This window comes from Mixophyes fleayi, chromosome 4 (assembly GCF_038048845.1).
Source record: "Mixophyes fleayi isolate aMixFle1 chromosome 4, aMixFle1.hap1, whole genome shotgun sequence".
Taxonomy (NCBI): domain Eukaryota; kingdom Metazoa; phylum Chordata; class Amphibia; order Anura; family Limnodynastidae; genus Mixophyes; species Mixophyes fleayi.
The window spans coordinates 237,108,509-237,131,968 of NC_134405.1; the positions used below are offsets into that span (position 1 = coordinate 237,108,509).

Genomic DNA, 23,460 nt, shown 5'->3' on the forward strand with positions numbered 1-23,460 from the left:
AAGGTCATTGTTATATGGTGTCCCGTGCGATACAAATGTTTTACGTGCAGCTTGACTCTCTTTTTGCAGCTTAGGGCGCACTAGTATCAGATAATATGTGTGTGTGTATGCTATGGAATTTAGATTGTAAGCTCCAATAGGGCAGGGACTGATGTGAATGTGTTCTCTGTACAGCGCTACGGAATTAGTGGCGCTATATAAATAAATAGATTATGATGATGGCTGCTCTCTATTCCCAAGGGATTCATCTGCAAAGCAGAAAAATCTGAAGAGGAACATTGTGCAACAATATAAAAAAAACACATCAAATGCCCAACCTCATAAACTTTTCTACCACTCTTTCATTAAAATAAACTTTACATTTTTTAAATTAAACTTTATCTCCTAAAATACAGCTGAAGTACAACTGGAAGGTCCAAAATACCTCACCATAGAACACTATAGAACAGGACCCGATAGCCGCCAGTTAAAAGCTGATGCAAAAGTCAAGCCACCTTGTGGACTGCAATCAGATATACACCCTTCTGCAGAGACAGAAAACCCCCTAAATGCGCCTTATTCAGTACTTTCACACTGCTCCACAAAACTAGGTGAAATACTGTGCTTAATCAGTGCTTAGCGAAGAAAGACAATCATTGCCCATCTCTTCCCATTAGCCAATGCAAACTACTCCTCCATGGAAACATCGCCATCATGATCCATAAAACTAATCTCATCACGCTAAAAAGGATTTGACCTTGCTCCTCCACTCTTGCATTTGAAAAAATAAGATATACTATACTGACAGTGGCCACCGCGCATGCGCACTTCACAGCTGAATCTGTAATAACCACCGGTAAACAGCTAGATGCGCCACGCCCACACCACGCCCTTCTGTGCTTGGGCACGCCCCCTTCAGCGGCAGCTCCCTCCGCAAGCGGCTCACCACCAACATCACATGACCGAAGAAGTGACGTAAGAGGAAGAAGTCGCCATTAGAGAGTGGCCGATAGAAGATCCGGGAGTCTTTGGCCTTTCAGATAAGCGCCGAGTATCTGATCGTTGTGTCTAGTGTCAGGGCAGACAGGGGCGCTCTCCGGGGCTGCTTGTGCCCTTTGGTGTAGCTTGTTCTTTCGCTCCATTGGTGTCCATGGCGGCTGGAGGTGGAGGCGGAGCTGGCAGCAGCAGCAAGACGTACTCGTTCAAGGTGGTGCTGCTCGGGGAGGGCTGTGTGGGGAAGACGTCGCTGGTTCTGCGCTATTGTGAGAACAAGTTCAACGATAAACACATCACCACCCTGCAGGTGCGAGTCCTCTGTGTGCAATTGCTGTCTCTGCTGCAGGACATAAGGGGCCACCTGGGATCACGTAGCGCTGTCACACAGTACTTGTATTACAGATGGTAGCGAAGTTTGTCACCATTGGTGGTGACGTGAAGTTCTATTAAGTTTCGTTTTCTCCCCCATGTGTCAGCAGACATCGGTAACTACTTAGTTTTGTTACCTGGTGTTTCCCCCGGGATTGGGAATCCGTGCAGTGGTTACTTGTTGCTCTAGAATACCTTGTGTTTCCTGCTAGCTGCAAAGCATTTCTGGTCCGACAATCATGTTATGTTTTATAGTTTTGCCAAATCACTTTTGTCCTAACACATGTCAAGAAAATAAGTCTCTTATGTTACTATACAGCACAATATAATGACTTTTGGGAACACTGAGTTGTGTGACTATGTAGTGGAATGCTTCAGGCTGAGGAGACTGCTAATATCCTATATATTTTCATTTCAGGTGGACATTTTGAGAATTAAATAAGTCCCTTGAATGAGGCATGTGTGTTTTTTGCTTAAAATAATGTCTGTACTAAGCACTAGATGACACACATTTTACAGGTTGTTCCCATAAATTTATTATTGCTTGCTTAGTATTCAATGTTATTGATGATATAGACTAGTGGTAATGCACAGGGCTACACTACTGTTTAAATATGTTGAAAATAAGCTATAGATGAAAATTTGAATAGCAAACTCATGTGGAATGCTTTCTACCATGTGTGTTACCCTACTGGCATTTCTTAACTTTGGCTTTTGTGAAGTATTGATAATACTTGAAGTCTCTTGAGGTTGAAGTCTCTTACTCAAAATGTCATACATTTTGAGAATGTGATATTTAAAATTGTGAATGTTGTTTACAGGTATGGGGTGCTCTCTGTACCTTTACTAGAAACATTACTTTTATGTTCCTTGTGCAAGGAAATGAGTCCATAAAACATAACCTTTGTTTTGGCCTACAACTATTACTTTGTTGTCAGTTGACGTATTTTTATTTTGTTAGTGGATTCTAGGGGACCCAGCAGGATCACTCTGGTTCTGATCGGCACATTGTCTGTTCTTTCCATTGTTAAATAAAGTACTTTGGGTTAATTTTTGGGTAACTAGCCAACTCTCCTAAATTCTATTTATCTTAGGGCAGCACAGTGGCCTAGTGGTTAGCCCACAGCGCTGGGGTCATGAGTTCAATTCCTGACCATGGCCTTATCTGTGAGGAGTTTGTATGTTCTCCCCGTGTTTGCGTGGGTTTCCTCCCACAATCCAAAAAACATACTGGTAGGTTAATTGGCTGTTAATAAATTGACCCTAGTCTGTGTGTCTGTGTTAGGAAATTTAGACTGTAAGCTCCAATGGAGCAGGGACTGATGTGAATGAGTTCTCTGTACAGCGCTGTGGAATCTGTGGCGCTATATAAATAAATGGTAAAGAGTACTCATTTTGAATGTTGACTTGCTGGTAGATGGCTGGGTTAATTTAATATCCTAAAGCATCTTGTTAGGCTATTGGTTTTGGTGTAGGATTTTTGTTTATTTTTTTTTCCATTTGGTTAACATCTAGTAGTCACAATGCTGCCTCACTAATAGGCGTACTGTAGTTTTTGGCTTGATCACTAGTCAGGAGGACACGTACAAGAATGGGTAGGAAGTCATAAGGCATTCACAAGATGTTACATTAATATTACAGTGTTAACATTCAGGAAATTATGCTGTATAGCACATCTGTCTCTAATTTAATACCAGAGCTTTCATCTCAGTCGGTTGTAGTCATTCACATATAATTTACTGTTTTATCTTGTAAACTGTTATCCAATTTTTTATTTATTTTAATTTTTATGGTTTTGAAGAGACCTTTAATTAACCTTCCACATTAAAAATTGATCATCTTTTCACAAAAGTAATTTGGAATGGGTCCATCCACTCAACATATTGCATGAAAATCTGCCATTCATAGCCTGTGCTGCATAGTTAACTCTGTAACAGGGAAGATATGACATAGAGGCTCTAAAACTTCAATTAGCACCTCTGTGTTGGATGTCACCTACTGTGGAGAGAGCCAAGCTGCTCAGGACATCCTGTATGTGTTTGTATGAGGACCCTATTCAAAATTGGTGGAGGTTCTAGGAACAGGGCCACTTTTAATTGTTCTTAGCATTACTTTATTTTTCAAATCCAATTTTAAGGCCACAAAAATGAGATTTGGAAGTTTCCATGTTTCAATAAGGCATCAGTGTTTGTAGTATTATGAATACACCTTGCTTTTGACCTAGCATGTACTGTATATAGATATAGAGAACAACCATATTTCTAAACAGGGACAAAAACTAGCACAAGTGTTGAAAAAGTCAGTATAACTGACAAAAAAACAATTGTGTGCTTATGTATAAGAGAAAGAGAGAAGATATATATCTATCTCTGTGCCCTCTTTCATGTGTACCTGTCTTCACTCTTGTAAACTGTTGATGAAATATAAATTGTATATCAATCTGGACAGAGTTTGCTAGCAGTCTGTGAAAGCTCCCCATAATTTAAAGAGCACCTGTTGCCTGCACAGTAAAAACATTTATAAATCGTGATACTGGATTATTGTTTATAAAGCTTCATGGGAACTCAAAGGCTAAATTCTCATGAATATAATTTAGCCCACAAAAGTTGCTTCAGCTGTTTGTAAGGGGCACTTGAACCCGTTTTTCTTTTGCTTCCACAATACTATTCAGTGCTTTGTTTTCGTGGTCCATGCAGGTTCCCCAACAGTGCTGAGAAAGGACTAAAATACCTTGCAGAGAATTCAATTCGGCCTCGTTATTCTAGGAATAACGTGGTTTGCGCACTATTAACATTACTACGATAAAAGAGCGCAGTATTAACGTTGGTACGATAATGTTAACGCTGATTGGGCTGCGAGCAAAAATCCAGGTTAAAATTGCCGTATTAACAGTACTACAGTTAGCGCTGCGTTATTCCTACACTATTGTGTCCGAATTTAATTCCCCCCCCCCCCTCCCGAATGTCAGCTAAATGCCTAAACACTTACTAGGACAAACAGAAGAAATTCACCAACCTGGACCTCACCAAGACTAATGCTTCCTCTTTATTTGCAGGCATCCTTTCTTACAAAGAAGTTGAACATTGGAGGAAAAAGAGTGAACCTTGCTATTTGGGTATGTCATGTCACATGTCAAGTCTATATATCAGCATCCTTAACGTAGTTTTATACGAAGATATTATAATCAATGCCAATGATTATTAATTTAAAACCTAATATGGGCAGCACGGTGGCTAATTGGTTAGCACTTCTGCCTTACAGCTCTGGGGTCATGAGTTCAATTCCTAACCATGGCCTTATCTGTGTGGAGTTTGTATGTTCTCCCTGTGTTTGCGTGGTTTTTTTTTTTTGGTTTTTTTTTTTAACCTGGGATTCGGAGTCCGTCCTGTGATGCCGAGAGCAGAGTTTGCTCCTGCTACCCTTGTGTTTTGCACTGACAACATGCTGCTAGTACTTCTAGGATAGAGTGTAATCTGTGTGTGTGGAATTATCCTTTGTTCTAAAAGCAGAAAGGGATATATCTTCAGTGTATCCTTTGAAAATCCTATTACTATTTGTTGTTCATTTTATATTAAAAATAACAAATAGATTCCGTTTGATATTCTGCAGCAACACAGGTTTTTTCTGTTTTTGTTCTCTGTTTGTGAATATCTTTATGTACTCTTCAAAGATTCCTTATCGCCTTTTTGTAAAACACCTGTACCCCGTACAATATGTTTAGGTCTCTCTACAGTCAGTCATTTGTTCACAATAAGATGTAACTGAGGGCTTTCTATGCCGCTTTGGTTCTTCAGTGTCCTGCTACAGAGAGGAGTTTACAAAAAAAAATAAAAAAATCTTTTTTTTGTTTTTTCTTATACAGGATACTGCAGGTCAAGAGAGATTCCACGCACTTGGTCCTATCTATTACAGAGACTCTAATGGAGCTATTTTAGTATATGATATTACAGATGAGGACTCCTTCCAAAAGGTATCGCTGTCTCAACGCCTTGCCAAATTACAGTAAACAAAGCTAACTTTTAACACTGACATTATCCTATTTTTAATAGTGTACTTTTGACCAGTCATCATTTTACTGACGTTGTAAAGCCTAAATAACAGCCTGCATCATTTTCCTTGAAAAAAAAAAAAATATACCTGCACAAGCACAACTCCATGCACTCGCTAACAAACAATTGCTACAATTTAAAGGGGACATGTTACTTTTTATCTGCTATTTGAAGGACTAAAAAAAGTGAGGGTTTTTATTCTATCTATATCCAAGAGAGCATAGAACCACAGCAAGTGCTCTGTGCCAATGCCTTGACACGGTTTCTGTTGGGTACCATACCGATTTATGCTCTCCCCTGGTCAGCTTCTTCTAGTGCAATCCCCTGCCTTGTGAAGCAGGGCAGTAGTGTTTTAAGGAGGTAGCTGACTAGGGGAGATCATAACACTGCTGCTGGCTCATGTGTCTGGGTGTTTGCATACATTGTGGACTGCGCTCTTTCCTGGGCATAGGGAACACGGGAAAAAAAACCGTTTGAAATAAGAGATAAATATGAGTCTGTCTTGTAAATTCTGTGGACTCCTAACATGCCTACAGTTATATTGTTTTGACACCTGAGAGATTTTAAAAAAATAATCGCATCTCTAGTATATCTTCCATTCCCAAAAAAAAAATAGCCTGTGAAAATTCTACATATGAGCTATGTATTGGGTTAAGTGAGCATTTTTAGCTCTTGCTGTTGTCTAGCGGGTGATTCCAGTATTGTTGTAGCACTATATTGTGCGATCACATATAATACTTTACATTGTAGCCAACTGAGCTACATAGAAACAGGGGTGTGTGAACATGCCCATTCATTTCTAGGTAGGGGCCAGCAAACCAAGCGAATCACCAGCTTCCGAAGTAGAAATGAAAACTTAAGTCATTATGGAGAAGACGTTAGCAAGTGAGAGCAGTGATGGTGGTCTTTAATGTGGAGAACCCTTTTAGGAAGAAAATGTATTGTGAAATAAAGTTGATTTCTATTGCTATGAGAAGATTACATTAAGCATTAACAACACGAACATGAAATATCACTAAATATCACCAACTCTAATGTCAGAATATAGATGTTTACAGTGTACTGCAGCTTGATGTAGATTTATTTAGATGAATGGAAAAGAGGCTCTAGAAATAGTGTAGTATATTAATACAGGGATTATAGGTACTGAAGCAAGGTATAAATATCTGTGCACCAAAATGGAAGTAAAAAGCTTCCTTCCAATGGTTTTACTTTTTTCTCTTGTTATTGCAGAAAGCCAGTTTTTCAACATAACTTCATAAGTCGGAACGGTGAAGTTGTAATGTTATTAGTGTTGCGCTCCTCAAATCAGTGGCTGGTGAACCAGAGAGGTTCTGCTTACTGTAATTTACATACAGTGCCTTGAAAAAGTTTTCAGCCAGAATATACAATTATTTTTTTGACAGTTGTGCACAAAGTATTAACTTCCATGTCAAAATAGATATTCCAAATCCATTCCACATAAACCTTCTGAAAATGAAAAAACTGAAATGTTTGACTGTAAAAAGTATTTATATCATGTAAGTGTGAGCTCACATTTGCATTGGTGCAGTACCTCAAGTAAAACCATTTAATGACTCAAACTTTGAAATAAATAAGGGTCAGTTTTGTAAAAATACATAAAACTGTACAACATAATGTAATAACTTTGTCCCACCCCCCAAATTATTGTAGTGGCTGACACTTGAGAGATTTGTTTTCAGATAAAGTGTGCATTGTGAAATACATTTTTCTTTGCTTGACTGCTTTAATTCTATCCTCCTGCAGGTAAAAAATTGGGTGAAGGAGCTGAGAAAAATGCTGGGAAATGAAATCTGTTTATGTATAGTAGGTAGGTTCCCTCTCTCTTTAAATTACAAATTCTTTTTTTCGTAAAATAGTTTGTTTTTCATAGTACAAAAATCTGTTCCCGTGATGTAAAATACAGTTGTGGGGAATACCCCTTAGTGCACAATATACAGGGAATATTATGACTATTCATTAGTATGTTAGCAATTCACCTGTATGAATTGCTAAACTCTAAATTGCGTAAAGCTTGCTTATGGAACGTTTTCCTAAAGTTCATCTAATATAACTAGAAAAAGGTTTGCTCTTTTCAACCTATACAGTTATATATAATGCATATTAAAAGTACAATAAATAATTGTTTTGTATTTCTTAATAATACAACGGTTGTGTGGCTGTTATCTAAAGTGGAATATATGCCTCATTTAGAGCTGGCCACGCACTGCCCACCATGTCCACGTGTGTGGCCAGAATGGACAATCTCTGGCTGTTCTGTTTGTGCAGTTAAAATATGGCACACAGTCCAGTAGTGTAATTTTCTGAACACCCTTTAGAATATGGTTGATAATAATTCGATTTCCTCTTGATTGGATTTTTCTGATCATGCTTTGTTTTTGTGCCACCTACTCTTTTATATTAAGAGACTATTGCAGTGTGTCCAGTGTAAGTGATAGGAATCACCTGGTGATACAACTTCAACGTGTCTGGATGGACTCTAAGCTAATTGTGCTAGTTAGTCTGAGCGAAGTGACTACAGTGATAACTGACTGCAGCTCTATTAGGTTGAGAACCTTAATTTCTATAGAAGTAGCATTTTGTTCCACTATATAAAACAATCACACTATAAGTTCCTTAACCCCTTCATGGAAAGGTGTATTCTGTAACTGACATGACTGCTTTGGAACAGTTTTTTCTAAGGTGTTTATGAAACTGAAAATACATCTTTATTTTTTTTTCTCTCTGGTTCTTACTATAGTTTGACCTAATTAGTGCAACTCCAGAAAATAACTCTACAATTAACAGGCTATTTCTCCAAATGTATATTGGGGTTTAAGGTCTAGAAACAAAGTATAGTTCGCTTTATTTTGTTTCATAGTTTTGTTTTTTAGACCAGGGATCCTGTTTCAAATCACCCCTACAGCCTGCGTTGGCTGTAACCTGTATCGAACAGCCACTAACATGCAAGCCACTGTTAAATTTAGAATCCGCTGAATTTGTTGCTTCAGATATGCTCCATTTCTCCATGGTTTCTTTTTTTTCCTGAGAAGTCCTTTAATATTGCAGGATTTCCCTCTATGACCGAGTAAGCACAGACTTCTCCATATAATCACAGCATTCACTTTTGATACAATATAAATGGATTTTGTGGCTGAAAAGAAAGCAAAAAATTGTTTTCTTGCACCTTTTATGTGGGCAGCTTGGCTACATATAAATGTCATTTCTGCATAAAGTACTCATCCCAACATCAAACAAATGGCACAGGAAATTGCATTAAGATTATGTGGGGGAAAAAAAGATTAATTGCCCCAAGAAACATATAATTATATCCAATTCTAAACATTATTTATAACATCACCTATACAATAATTTGCTTTGCTCTCTGTACCTTGTGATCCACCATACCTCTCAAGCCCAACTTTACAATTAGTTCCTTTCTTGTAAAGACCACATTCCCTCATAAAATCTTAAATTAATATTAACATATGTCAAGATATAGGAGGTCCAGTAGTGTGCTGGTTATAAACCCCTTCAGACAGGGAAATAGTACAATCTGTTGCATCACTCAGATCTTGCTTTTTGCTGTTTTAGCCATCTCCCTTGTAAACAGTGTAACCTTTTATCAGCACCAGAAATCCACACCTGTCTAGCTGACACTGTTCCATATTTGGCTTTAAGTAATTTCTGTTTTTCCAACAGGTAACAAAGTAGACTTGGAAAAAGAAAGACATGTGTCAATTCAAGAAGCAGAAGCGTATGTTTTTTTTTTTTTTTTTTGTTTGTTTTTATATTTGAAATTAACTTATATATTCTGGATGAACCATTATGAATGAATTTCTTTGTTTTCCTTCAAGGTATGCAGAGTCTGTGGGTGCAAAGCACTACCATACTTCAGCCAAGCAGAATAAGGGAATTGAAGAGTTATTCCTTGATCTCTGTAAAAGTAGGTATTGAGAGATATGGTCACAAACTGTACATTATTGGTATAAACCAGCATTCTATTTAACATGCTAATCACTTGAGTATATATGCAATAAACTTTCTCCTGGAAGGCAGTGGGTGCACAAGTCTGGTCTTCAATTGTTCTTAATGTAAATGAGATTCAGTAATGCATAGAGTTTGGTTAGAAAATGGGGAATTTAAAATGTTTTGAGATTTAAAACAAAGAAAAAAAGTGTGGTGTCTGCCTTGCAAATGTATACATGTGATGTGAACGCTGACCAATTGATTGCTTGCTCACATCTCCCTTGTTCTATGCAGAAGTTAAAATTGCTATATCTCAAAATCCCTCAAATAGTTAAGGGCATGTGGTTTAGTGTTTTTTTTATTGTGTTAATCCCCAGTAAAAAGCTAATATCCGTTTTGAATTTCATAGGAATGATTGAAACGGCACAAGTAGATGAAAGGGCTAAAGGAAATGGCCCCAGTCAATCGGGAGCTGCAAGGAGAGGAGTACAGATTGTAGATGATGAACCACAGGCACAGATTTCTGGAGGATGCTGTTCTGGATAAATGTACAAACTGAGTGCATACTTGTCCTATCAGGATGATTGCCATATTCCAAGTCACATGTTCTTTTACTATGGGAGTAACAGAATTTAACATTTAACAGTATTTAAATGAGGAAAAAAAGTAACAAAATCAGAGACCGAGTGATATACTAGTGGAGTGCGTGACCAGAGAATTGGCATTTTCTACAACTGTTAACAGAGCAATTACCAATGGCCTTTTTACATATGTTTTTCTTTAAAGAAGAATAATATGCATGTAGAAAAGACCTACTTAAAGCTTCATTTATATTCTTTTTAAATCTGATCCTTATTTAATAACTTATGTACTTTGTTAGAATGGTATGCACTTTGCTGCCCTTTGTATTCTGTGGAAAACTAAATGTATTCTAAAATGCATTTTTTTCTGGCAGATACCAGTCATATTTTTGCAGGGTTTGCACATATTCTGACTGTCCACTTTGGTTATACTTAATTCATTCTGTAAAATGATCTGGTAAATGTGCACTGTGCATTACATATTAAATATTTTATCTGCTTTTTCATGTGCAAAAAAAGTACTACAATAATATGAATGTCATATTCTCTTTAATACTGTTCTACAAAGTGACCTTCATGTCCCTTGTATCTTCTATTTCTTCTTGCCTATCAATATAACTTGCTCTAATTGCTGTGATTGAACACCCCCCTCCCCCTCACACTTTCAAAATATTGCTAATCTTAAAAGATCTGTTCTCCTAATCATCATTGGATCTCTCTAATTGCAGATCAAAGAATATAACATGAGGACTAGAGCTAGAACCTCTAATTTGGTACATATTAACACCCCCACCCTCCATGTAATTGTTATTATTCGTTGTAGAATAAATCCATTTGTGTAACATTGTAAATCTTTTTAGTTTTGAAGAAAATTACATTTGAAATAATTCTGAATCTTGCGTAACAGTTTGAACTAATTTTCTTTTTCTTTTTACAAACTGCTTTTTTAGAGTGAGCCAAATTTAATTTTCCTCTGATTCACTAAACTTATAGTTTGTGTGGATAAAACATTGAAATATTGGAAGCAGTAAGACTGTTCAGTAAAGAGCAGGGTGGTGGCTTTTCTGCACTATATATATTAGTAGATAAACACGGGTGAGTTGTTGTTTTTTACTTCAATTGTCTTTTATGAAGGAACAGTAAAGGTAATATCTACGACCTGGCTATAAATCACGACTTATTCATTTTGTGAGTGCTCTTTGACATCCCATTTGCAGAGGTTAATAGAGAAATCTGAATAAATCTGTGTATTGGTAAATATTTTAATGTTGGTTAAAAACGCAAAACTAAAATATAGAATAGTGTGCTGCAATAATGTGTCAATATTATGGTTAATACATATATACTCACAATATGTAGTAAACTGTGTCTTGGATCAGCGCTCATAGGGGCATATGCAATTGACGGGATTGCCGAAAATCCCGCGCTCAAAAAATATTACCGTTAATACAGTAATATCTCGCTGGATTTCAGCTCGCAGCTCCCTATTAACGGTTTTCCCGCGCAGGATTACCGTAATAACGATAATATTTTTGGAGCGCAGGATTTTTGGCGATTCCGCCGTCAATTGAATATGCCCCATACAGTTTTGTGGTATGCAGGTTTATATTGAATACAGCTAATGTGTTTAGACTGAGCTCTGTAGTTGTACTACTCCAATCCTGGTAAATTGGTGTTTCCCCTGCTTAAAAACTAGTGATTGAGTACTTGCCTGCAGACACTGTAGAAAGTGTGTGATGGAAATTAATAATGCTAGACCCAGTAGAGCAAATTCAAAACCCACAGTCTGGTTTATGCACTGTGGGCCACGGATTGCACCTACTACGTTAGGAGGATAAGCAATAGAATAAACATTTGATCTCGGCAGACCACATTCCAGAAGCACCTGTCTGTCTTGCAATTGTGGCAGCTCTAGTAGTTGCTGATTTGCAAGGACATCCATCCCTGGCTCTGATCCAGGATCCCTGCCCACATCTGCTGGAACAGCCGCAATAACCCAGTCCCTTCTTTGTCAGCCTTGGGCCCCTCCTGGGTGTTCCTGAGCCTGGCCAGGAAACAGAGTAGAAATAGAGTAAGGATTCCTGGTCCTACTAGCAGCATCTCTATAATGAATGCATGGCTCAGGTCCAGTCTATATGCTTTTAGCCAGCAATTCTGGGCAGTATTAAACATGGAGGGTTTCAGACCAGGGCATCCGCAGGTATGTCTTTCTTTATTGGGCAATACCAGCTGGCTATTGATCTCAAACCAGCCTCTACCCTAAGCCCTTTTAAAAAAGACATCACTGAATAAAGTGTGAAACTGGCCTGGCACTTAATAATAGGAAGTAGCCTCATCTTACTATAGGTATAGCTGCTTTATTTCCCCTAATACCACAAGTGACTTACCTTTCTGTTCAGGCAACCAAAACACCCTTCCTATTTCATTGAGGGCTATACATCTTTAATATCTGTGCTCATAATACTCTCTGGCTACGCTTCGACTGGCTGAGCCTATCGCCAACATCTTCACACTTAATACAGATATGTAAAATAAATAAAAGGTGCATCATCTGCCGCATGACTTTTGGATGTGCCACGGTCTGCGTATCCTGGCTACTGCACCACCAACCAGGACAGCAAATTTCACGTCAATATCAATGACTATTTTAGAGGTGAATCTGTTTTAAAGCAGCCTTTTGTTACTTTCTGTCACAAACATAACATTCATACTGATAACTTTAGCAAAACTGATACCATTCACTCTGCAGTAGGTGGGAAAGCTGCTTTAATGATTTACATATAACCTATGAGAAGTACACCATCACTCTGACAGAGGTTGTTTAAAAAACATGGGGGAACATGATCATTGATAACTCGACACAAAGAAAAGTTGTTGAAAATGAGGGAACATGCTTCTCAGCTGATATGCAAAATAGTCTAAAAATATTGACCTTTAAACAAGGAACTTGCGCATAACTCCTCAGCCGTCTCAGATTCATTGGAGAGGTTAATGCAATTGGACCACCTCAACCTCAATTGATTGAAATAAGATCGGTGCGATTCTTGTGAACATCAAGATACTGCCTATAAAGTGTGAAATGGAGTTGCTATCCAGGTTGACATTTCACATTTAGCAACACTTACTCTCTATGAGAAGCTGACAGAAGTCCTTTCAGTGCAAGCTATAGAGAGCTTTGATCAAAGCAAAACTGAATGGACGATCTTGACAACGGAGGGAATCGCACCAATATTCCTGTTCAAGGGTTCCCTGTGGAGATACCCTCCATAGGTCTTGACAGATGCCTTATCCAAAAGTTTTATTTAAATCCGTGACCTGACCCTAATGATCAGATCGCCTTTGATAGGACCCTTAAGTTGCATGCCAAAAAAAAAAAAAAAAGCTGTGTGTTGTTATTTGTGTGCGGACACAACACAAATGTGTTTCATGATCTGTTATGGCACACACTGCACCTACACAGATTGTTGTAACCCCTTATGCAAGAATAATGTGAAATATTTCTGTGGATTCCCATACAGGTGTCACAGAGTGCTCTCCTATAGACCTGGACATTTTTATAGACATTTTGTACAGCAGTAAATATACACAAAGCAGATATACTGGATTGGCAAGTGTTGTTCCTTTAGCTGGGCCCTCCATACAATCTCACAAGTAAAGAGCAATGGCAGACTATTCAATTAACCAAAAGAAGCACCAAAGTCTGACACAGACTTCAGACAAGACGCAAAAGAATTTGAGAGACTGCTTTACTTGATATTTATATGATATTTTCTTTGTTCTCTTCCACTCCATATAGGTTCAAGTGATGCAAAGGATGATGAGCATCAGGAGGCAACATAAGCAAAGTGCACTTAGCTGAAATTGGTTATTGTGATTTATTTGTTCAATTTCCAACAGTATACTCTAGTACTCAAATTTGTTAGCTTTACTCTATACCTCACCATGATTACTGTGAAAGAGTCTTTATCCAGGCCCGACCCAATAGTTTAAGCACTCATTCCACCACTTGAGCCCCAATATAGTCTGAATAATTTTACCCATGTATACCAATAGTGTTTCATGTTTATGATTTGCTACTTGTTGGCTTCCTTGTATACATGTCCCAACCCATGGCTGGTCCCTTTGCCCTCTTCCCACCACTCCTGTCCTTATGCAAGATGTGGGCACTCTCCTTGGAGTGACACCCATGACATCAGAAAAAAGGAGGTCACAGACTTGATGCGGCAATCTGTTGACCCATATGGCTGATGAACTCCAGATAGTTTAGATTAACGCTAAGGGTGTGAATATCCCAGAGAAGAGATCTTTGCGCAATACAGACCCTGCATGCTGATAAACACTGTCCCACTGCACCTTAACCAAATGTATATTTCAAGGAGAAAACAAAGGTGGTGGCAATCCTTTTTGCTAGGTGGCTGCTACTGGTGGATGTGTAGACATACAGGTGAAAGGAGCGGTCTGGTGAAGTGTAACATCTTTAGCTAAATATTCATGTTTGTAGATGTATATGCAACCAACTAGGGTTAACCAGCCTCATATGATAAGATTCATAACCAGGTGCAGTTGCTTCAAGAAGGAATGACAGTGGATGAAGGGGACCACAATTGAGCACTAAACCTTAAACAAGTTAAGTCAAGTGGGGCACCCCAACATTCGGGAAAGGAATGCCGTAAAAGCTGCTATGGGCTCCATACAAAATATGGAAAATAAGTCTTTCTTCACCATTGAGCATGGGCTGATGAAGTGTCGGAAAGGCCAATGGTGCTAAGTATGTGCAGTAGGAATGGATGATCAACTGTGTCAAAGGCTGCAGACAGGTTCAGAAGGTTAAGCAGGGAGTAGTGGCCTTTGGATTTGGCAGAAAGATCATTAGTGACCTCTGACAGGAAAGTTTATGTGGAGTGGAGGGGGCAGAGTCCAGATTGGAGAGGATCGAGGAGGGAGTTGTCGGAAAGAGAGCTAGAGGGACAGTTGTAGACAAGCTATTTGAACAGTTTAAAAGCAAAAGGGAGGAGTGAGATGGTTTGGTAGTTGGAGTCAAGATTTGGTTTTTTTTTTAAGGATGGGTGAGACAAGGACATTTTTAAATGAAAAGAATATGCCAGTGGAGAGGGAAAAGTTGAAGAAGTGGGCAAGGTGTGAGCAGGCAATAGACAAGAGGGATCTAAGTTGGAAGTTAATGGGATCAAGAGGGCAGGTCTGTGGAGGAGAGGACATAAGAGAAGAGAATGTACTTCCTCACCCGAGGAGAGGAGGAAGCACAATGGGGGGTGGGGTGGGGTGGAGGCCGGGGATCTATGAGAAAAGTTGGAGGAAATTTTGTCTCTAATGGAATCAATTTTGGTGGGGAAGAATGTGGCAAAGTCTATGGCAGTGACGTACGGTGGAAGGGAAAAGTATGGAATTGAAAGTAGCAAAGAGGAGATGGGTGTTAGATGACTGAGATAAGATGATACTTAAAGAAAGATTGGCTATCGAGAGGGAGGAGCTGTAGGAGGAGAGGATGAACTTGAAGTGAAGAAAATCTGCTAGGGAGCGAGATGAGGGGGTTTTGATGAAAACCTTGACTGAGGCAAGATGTTTTGATTCACACAAGCCACCTGTTCCATTGAGGCGACTCAATACAAAGTTTGGTTGTGGTGGTACAGATACCCAAATGTATTCAATTATGTTCACCAGAGTTCCCTAAAACTTGCAAGAGATGTATTGAAGCGGCAGGCAGTCCCCTTCATTTCTGGTGGGAATGCCAGGAAATCATCAAGGGATGTAAGGGGGGAGGGGGGTGCCTAACGATCAATTATTCTGAAATTACAATGAATGAATCCTAATACTTATTCACCAAAGGCCACTGAATGAAGGTTGTCATCTGAAAGATTGGATCACTAAAGTCAACTTTTACATGAATATGTAAGATATTATATCTGCACCTAATGGTAGGGGTGAGAAATTCTGTATCACATGGTTATGGTGGTTGGAAGGATTCCACTGTGTACAATTTGCTGTGTGAGGAGAGGCGTTTGGTAGTATACCTTTGGAAAGTAGTGCTGCAACAGGGTTTGCAGCAAAACACATTAGGGAATATATTTACTAAACTTTGGGTTTTGAAAAAGTGGAGATGTTGACTGTAGCAACCAATCAGATTCTAAGTTGTCATTTTGTAGAATGTACTAAATAAATGATAACTAGAATCTGATTGGTTGCTATAGGCAACATCTCCACTTTTTCAAATCCACAGTTTAGTAAATATACCCCTAGCTGTTTGAGTCATAAATTGACCATTCTCACTTATCCATAAGTGCGACGGAGTGAGGTGGGATGCCATATGAGAGTGTGCACAACCTCAGGAGCTACCACAAAAAGGTTTTTAAGTGGAAGATGACTGGCACAACAACTCCACCTTTATCCATTCCCTACCCCACCTCAGCCATCTCAGGTTTTTGGACCTGTACCCACACTGCTAGTATACATTTAGACTGGTTTTACAATTTACTAGCAGGGGTTTTAATGTATACTACAGCTACTGGACATAGTACATGCTGACTGAAATTGAATCATATTGTGTTTAGTGATGAAACACAAATGTAAGTTAAAGTGACAAATGTGGAAATGTATGATCTAGCATGGATACACTGCTTTTTTGTTGATGTATTGTTTCATTCCCATATCTAATAAAAACAGATTGAATAAAAAAATGATATATATACAATTATAAATGTTTTGCATTTTGATAATGAAGTCAGTTTCAATGCATAATGGTATATGTATTTACACTTACATGTTTTTGCACTAGTAGTCCTTATTGTTTGAATGTGAATCAGTCTATGGGGAGACGTATGTGGGGTTAGACGTGTGTGATTTCTACACTAAGTGGGATTTTCTCACAAAGTGGACGAAAATGCACAGTTAGACAACACAGTTGGACAAACATTGGACTACATTGGATTACTCCCAGGAATAAGCTATATCTGCAAAGTCTATTTCTGCAATACTTGTCTATCTATACAGTGCACTGCAAAGAGGTACTTCTTTAAAAAACCTCTCATCACAATGTTTAACAAACTGCTCTTCTTGGTCTCCTTTCATGGCATTGTTTTTAGGACTGTGTCATCTTTCACCCCTCCACCAACACAAACATTTGTCCACATTGCACCTTCACTACTCCACTCACCTCTAGTTAACACCCATGAACTGTTGTCCTATTTATTATCTCTAACAGGTACAGCCTCCACCTGTCGCCAGAAAATAAAAGGTCACACATCTTACAATCCCCTTGCCTATCTTTCGCTCTCTCTCTACTTCTATTAGCCGGTGATGTATCACCTAATCCAGGTCCCCCACACTCCTCACACACACATGCATCAGAACACTACCGCTCTATAGCAAACCTCAAACACATTACCTGCCTCCCCTCTCTTCCAAAGTCCTTTAAATGTGCCCTTTGGAATGCACGCTCTGTTTGTAACAAACTTATCTCCATTCATGATCTCTTCCTCTCAAAAAAAACTCAACCTTCTGCAATAACTGAAACATGGCTCATGCAATCAGACACTGCCTCACCTGCAGCACTTTCACATGGTGGCCTCCATCTCACTCACACCTCCAGACCTGAAGGCAGACAAGGAGGTGGGGTTGGACTACTTCTCTCCCCACAGTGCACGTTCACAGTTCTACCAAACGTCCCATCACTCACGTTCACATCTTTTGAAGTACATGCTATTCGCATTTTTAATCCAGTCTCTCTACGTGTTGCGGTGATCTTTAGTCCCCCTGGAGCACACCAACAATTTATTGAGGATTTCTCTGCATGGCTCCCTCACTTTTTATCTTCAGACATCCCCACCCTCAGCCTGGATGATTTCAACATCCCCATTGATAACCCACCTTCCAAGGCTGCTTCCAAACTACTCTCTCTAACCTCCTCACTTGACCTCTCGCAGTGGATTGAATCATCTACTCATCAGGATGGCCATTGCCTTGATCTTGTCTTCTCTAGACTATGCTCACTTTCTAACTCTCTTAACACACCCTTCCCCCTCTCGGATCATCACCTTATCAGCTACACGCTCACCCCCACTGCTCTAACCTCTCTACTGTCTAACTCTACCAAGCCTCCTCATACCCGTAGAAATCTTAATTCTATTAATATTCAACAATTTTCCACCTCTCTCCAACACCTTCTCTCCCCTATCTCTACATTCTCCTCTCCTGAGATGGCAGTACCTCATTTTCACCAAACCTTAGCAACAGCCATTGATCAAGTGGCTCCAGCGACACTACATACTACACGTCGACTTCAATGTCAACCGTGGCACACTACAGCAACGCAAAATCTTCAAAAACTTTCCCGTAAAGCAGAACATCACTGGCGTAAAACTCACACCTCTAATGACTTCTTCACATATACTTCTATCTACCAATTCTATCGAAATGCTCTGGACACTGCAAAACAAACATACTTCTAATCTCTTATCTATGCTCAGGCTTCCAACCCCAAATGCCTTTTTAAGACATTTAAAGCTCTTCTCAATCCTCCCACCCCAAACCCTTCGTCCACTATCAGTGCCCAGGATCTTGCTTCCTATTTCAAGGACAAGATTGATGAGATCAGACTAGAAATGGTATCCTCTTCCTCGACAAGCAATTTGTTCAATTCCTTTCCACCAACCTCTGACACCCTCTCTTCATTTGACCCCACAAATGAAGAGGAAATTTCTACTCTCTTCTTATCCTCCTACTCTACCTATCCTTTGTTCCCCACATTGACTCTATATCTAAATCATGTTACATACATCTTTTCTACCGAATCCAATATAAAATACTCTTACTAACCTACAAGGCCATCAGCAAAGCTGCACCAACATACATCTCCTCTCTTGTCACAAAATATCTCCCAACTCGGCAACTCCGTTCTGCACAAGATCTGCGTCTCTCATCCACACTCATTACATCCTCCCATTCCAGATTACAGGACTTTTTCTGGGCTGCACCCACTCTATGGAATTCTCTCCCTCACACAATAAGACTCTCCTCTAGTCTACAAGCTTTCAAGCGTTCTCTGAAAACCCACCTCTTCAGACAAGCTTATAATATTCCTCAACCACCCTCTTAACCTCACCCTATTACCCCCTGTTATACAACTACCCCTTGATCACCATTGTTGTGTGACAGGATCATTTAGCTTCTGAGTAACTTTTACCTTTGCAATCTGGCTGGGCTGACTGCAAATGTAGACTTAACCTCATGTGTCAAACTCCCATTGTCCAATAGATTGTAAGCTTGCGAGCAGGGCCCTCTCACCTCTTTGTCTGTTTTACCCAGTTTGTTTATTAGTGCATCAAAGGTATCTATGAATTTTTGTTCACAGACACCTTTTATTTACAAATGCTTAGCACTGCTGTTGGCAACAGTTTGAGCCAAGTTATATTAATATGAGAATATACTAATCAAATTAATTTTGTCCCAATAAAACCACTTTGGAGCAAGCCCTGGTGCGTTATGTTGATGACTACATTTTCATCTGGAATGAGTACATCAACTCTGTACAAGAATTCTTTACTTCTAAGTGGGCTACACGTGAAACGATCCTGCCGCTTGAATCTCCCTGTGATGAATGTTGGAAATTTCTACTGTATTCAGACTGAAGTACTATCTTTCATGAAGCTTTTGTTCTTTCGGAGGGATAGTACAACAAAATATAAGAGGCAGTTAAATCAGCATACAAGCTGGTTGATGGAATGAACAGTACTCATAACATATTCTACTCATGTCTTATACTAAACAATATGTCTATCTCTGCAATTCTCCAAAGTCAATGTGGTGTAATATCCTAGGTTAAACTATTACATCTAAAAGCTACAGTTTACAAGCCATAAGCATTTATCTACATTCCATGTATGTTTGTCAACCTTGCAAGATTTTATGATATCATAGGTCACTATATCCTTCAACTCACTAGACTATATAACGTTCCTGAACTCCTCCAAAATATTTCCTCTCAAAACACACCAACATATGACCCTCTACTTACAGACATTCTGCTGAGTTAATAAAAAGTACAATTAATTTAAAAATGAAGCATTCCAGAACAAAATAGAGGTTCATTCTATAACAAAAACAAACACATAATCTAGACAATATTACAAGTGACTGTATCTCATATTATAACCATTTAGTAATTAAGGGATGATTTTCATTGTGTATGTGAAACAGCATGACTGAAGTGCTGTAGATATTACTTTGCATATTACAGGATCTTAAAATATGGGCAGTGCTAAATCATGACAGTCCAATGGTTTTCACTGATTGTGGGGTGCTGTGTAGTGTTCCAGGCCATACAAATTTAGATTTAATATGAAGGTCTGTGGATGACAAGTTTTGGGGGTATACCACAGAGGGAGATCAGGTATGTACCATACAGAAAGTTTCTCCTTTACAGAGCAGGTGTTGTCTAGCAGTATAAGCTGTGAAGCAATTCACCCACTGTACTAATTTAATACAATTCTATATATTCTTGCATGTCTTTAGCTTACACTGCTTATTTTACTTATTCAGTCTTCTGATGTGCCAAAATTACACCCTTATCGCCCACTGCCTGCAGATTTACAGTATGTTGTCAAAGAATGGGAAGGCTTCAATTCTAGCCATTAATTAATGTTGGCTGGTTATGCCAGCCGTGTGCATGGCGATCCCACATACAAAACCCAGCTGAAAAAACAGGTTACAGCAACGATGGGCAACAATAGGTGTCTCCTTAAGTGATTAATGTATTGTTTTAATTCAATATATGAATTAAAACAATATATTAATCACTTAGGGATATGCCACAACAGGAAATATGTGACAACAGAGGATATGTAACAACAGCGGATATGTAACAACAGGGAATATGTGACAGCAGGGGGATATGTGACAAAAATGGATATGTGACAACAGGCTCAACAGCAGATATGTGACAACAGGAGATATGTGACATCAGGGGATGTGTGACAACAAGCCTAACGGAATATGTAATACCCTGCAAATCACAGGTATATTACTGTATGTACTCATTCAGAAAACTAATTCCCCAGAGTGCCTCTGGGAAGTTAAATGCAATTTGCATCTGCTATTTTGAAATTGGCAAACTGCAGTGAATGAACTAGAAGGTTCCAGAACATTCTTGGTGAAAAGGGGAGGAGCCAAAAATGGAGTGGCCAGAGGGAGACGTGTGTGTGACTGCTGGCTGAGCTAATGAAGGATCTTCCCACCAGGAGCCACTACATGCTATGTCTGAATTGTTGTCCTGAGGGATGTTTGCAGCTAGCCCAGAAAGAAGCACCTTTGCAGCATAGGAAAAGGCCTACCTTGACACTGCCCATAAGATGCCAGCAAGACTCATATGAAGACAGATAAGTTTCTTTTGCATTGCTATGTTCAAGTTATTTAAGTGAGACATCAAACTGTGCTATTAAAACCTCTGACCGGGACTGTAATATTGCTTTTTTGAGAGGTGTTTTGGTGTTTTGGCACTGGCTAAAGGAAGAGTTTGTTCCAGCCAAATCTGTATTTAAAGTTATCTGCAAGCTGACTGAAACTGCCTAAAGTAGATGCTCATGAGAGAATTGCAAGTTGTTTAACCATACAATAGATAGGTAGGGTAATCTGCGCTTCCTATAAAAGCTGCCTCTGTACGGAACCTCTTAAATAGAGGGAGGTCCCTACGCTGTAACACTTGAATAAAGGTATGTTCTGGTTTCTTGGCGCTTGTAGGGATGTAACTCTATTGTGATGTATGGAGATCTATCAATTGTTTTGATAAAACCAAAAGCAATTTTTTTTTTCCAGATATCAACATTGCAAAATTAAACAGTGGTTCTGGCCTACAGTTGCTGCGAGAGAGTTGCTTAGTCCATTAGATGGATTGCTAAGTGGGCACTGTACTTTACACTGGAAATCGTTTATTGTGCAGGATTGCTGTTACGGAGCTCAGGAGTCACGCATGCATCAAGGTGACTACTGATTTCAACTTGTACAAGTAAATAAGCTTCATGTGTCAGCTGACACTTCGCTTAACATGTGAATTATAATTTACCCCCTTGGGTTCAGTATATCATTAAGTGAACTTGAAAGCATCTAACCTGAACAAGCTGGATTAATCCTTGTTGCATCTCTACTGATTTTTGTCTGATAAGTATAATTGGACTAACTATAATTGTGATTGATTGGTCTAAATTATCTGCTGCCGCAGCATTTAGTGTACTGGTCTAATTAACTTATAGCAACCAGTTGTCTCCTAAAGTATCTGGTCAGTAAAGCACAGTGCCTAAGTTTAAAGTGTGATATATTTATTCAGTGACCTATGTGTTGTGTCGATTTATGTTTGCATATTGTTGAACCAAGATTTCTAAAATGTTATTTATTTTGTGACATGTTGAATAACATTGCATGTTGATGGTATAGTGCTATTACTTTTCTACTCTACCGCTACTTATCTGCTGCTGTAGTAAAGCCTTGTGTCACAAGCAAAAAGAATAAACCCACGAGTTTATGCAGTTTTCGCCCTTCCTTGTTTTATTCCAACTCTACCATACCACCGGGCCTGTAGAATTCTTCCTTACACTACTTTTGGGTGTCGACCAACTGCCCCGTTACAGAAATGTGACAACAAGCGATATGTGACAACAGGACCAACAGGGGATATGTGACAACAGGTGATATGTGATAATATGTAATTATTATAATACATGTGTGAATGACCCGTGTGTATTACCAGTGGGATCAGTTCCTTTTCTTACAACAAAATTAACAACTTTTTCCATTGAGAATATACCCTGGTGTCACTGACAGATAACTGTGTTTGTGTCACCATTCAGACCCGCTGATCAGACAGGCGCTCACTTACCTCAGTCTCCCTGACCACTCCCCTCCGGACGAATACCACGGCTCTCCGGTGCGGTCGCCATCTTGCCCGGTGCTGCACATGTGTGGACCCGGCATTTTCATTCATGTTCTGAGACCAATCAGCTGGCAGATCCACTATAAAAGGCACCGCATGCAATAGAAGGGTGTCAGATCTTCATGTCTCTCCTCCTGGTTAGACGTGTCCAAGTCTTGACTCCTGTTCTCTCCTGGTATCCTGTTGTGCAGTCTCCAGTGCCTTATTACATTGTACAGAAGTCGGCTCAAGACCTCTACGGCAGCTGCTGCTGCAGCAGAACATCTTACTCCGCTGTATTCCTAATTCATAGGTGCTTCCGAGCGCCATAGGAACTCTACGGCAGCTACTGCTCCAGAACATCTCCTACCGCTGTCATCCGGATCCCTGGGGATTCCTATCCCCTGAAACCTCTTGCTACTCTCTTCCACCATTTACTAGGCGCTCCCTTTGGTTTCACTCGTTACCTTCTGAGAGGACCACGACCTCCGGTTAGGGAGCCGCTAAGTCCATACTCCCTAGTGGGGGTCCCTGATGAAAACCTCCCTCTCTGTTAGACTCCGCACCTCAAAGAGGGTAGCGCCAAATTGGGCAAACCTTTCGT

General features: G+C 39.5%; 1 protein-coding gene across 1 annotated transcript; it reads left to right on the forward strand.

The window, feature by feature from the left end:
• Positions 1 to 956: 956 nt before the first annotated feature.
• On the forward strand, positions 957 to 10,794 carry RAB21 (RAB21, member RAS oncogene family). Its single transcript, XM_075209531.1, has 7 exons — positions 957 to 1,282; positions 4,400 to 4,459; positions 5,207 to 5,314; positions 7,161 to 7,224; positions 9,096 to 9,150; positions 9,251 to 9,339; positions 9,772 to 10,794. Exons 1-7 carry the CDS (start codon positions 1,130 to 1,132, stop codon positions 9,906 to 9,908), a joined length of 666 nt encoding a protein of 221 aa, XP_075065632.1. The 5' UTR covers positions 957 to 1,129; the 3' UTR covers positions 9,909 to 10,794.
• Positions 10,795 to 23,460: the final 12,666 nt, after the last annotated feature.

Bases quoted from the DNA above. Each gene is read 5' to 3' on its own strand.
- RAB21 (XM_075209531.1), top strand. From the start codon at position 1,130: ATGGCGGCTGGAGGTGGAGGCGGAGCTGGCAGCAGCAGCAAGACGTAC. The intron at 5,315-7,160 runs GTATCGCTGTCT...ATCCTCCTGCAG, and splicing joins ATGAGGACTCCTTCCAAAAG to GTAAAAAATTGGGTGAAGGA. The intron at 7,225-9,095 runs GTAGGTTCCCTC...TTTTTCCAACAG, and splicing joins AATCTGTTTATGTATAGTAG to GTAACAAAGTAGACTTGGAA.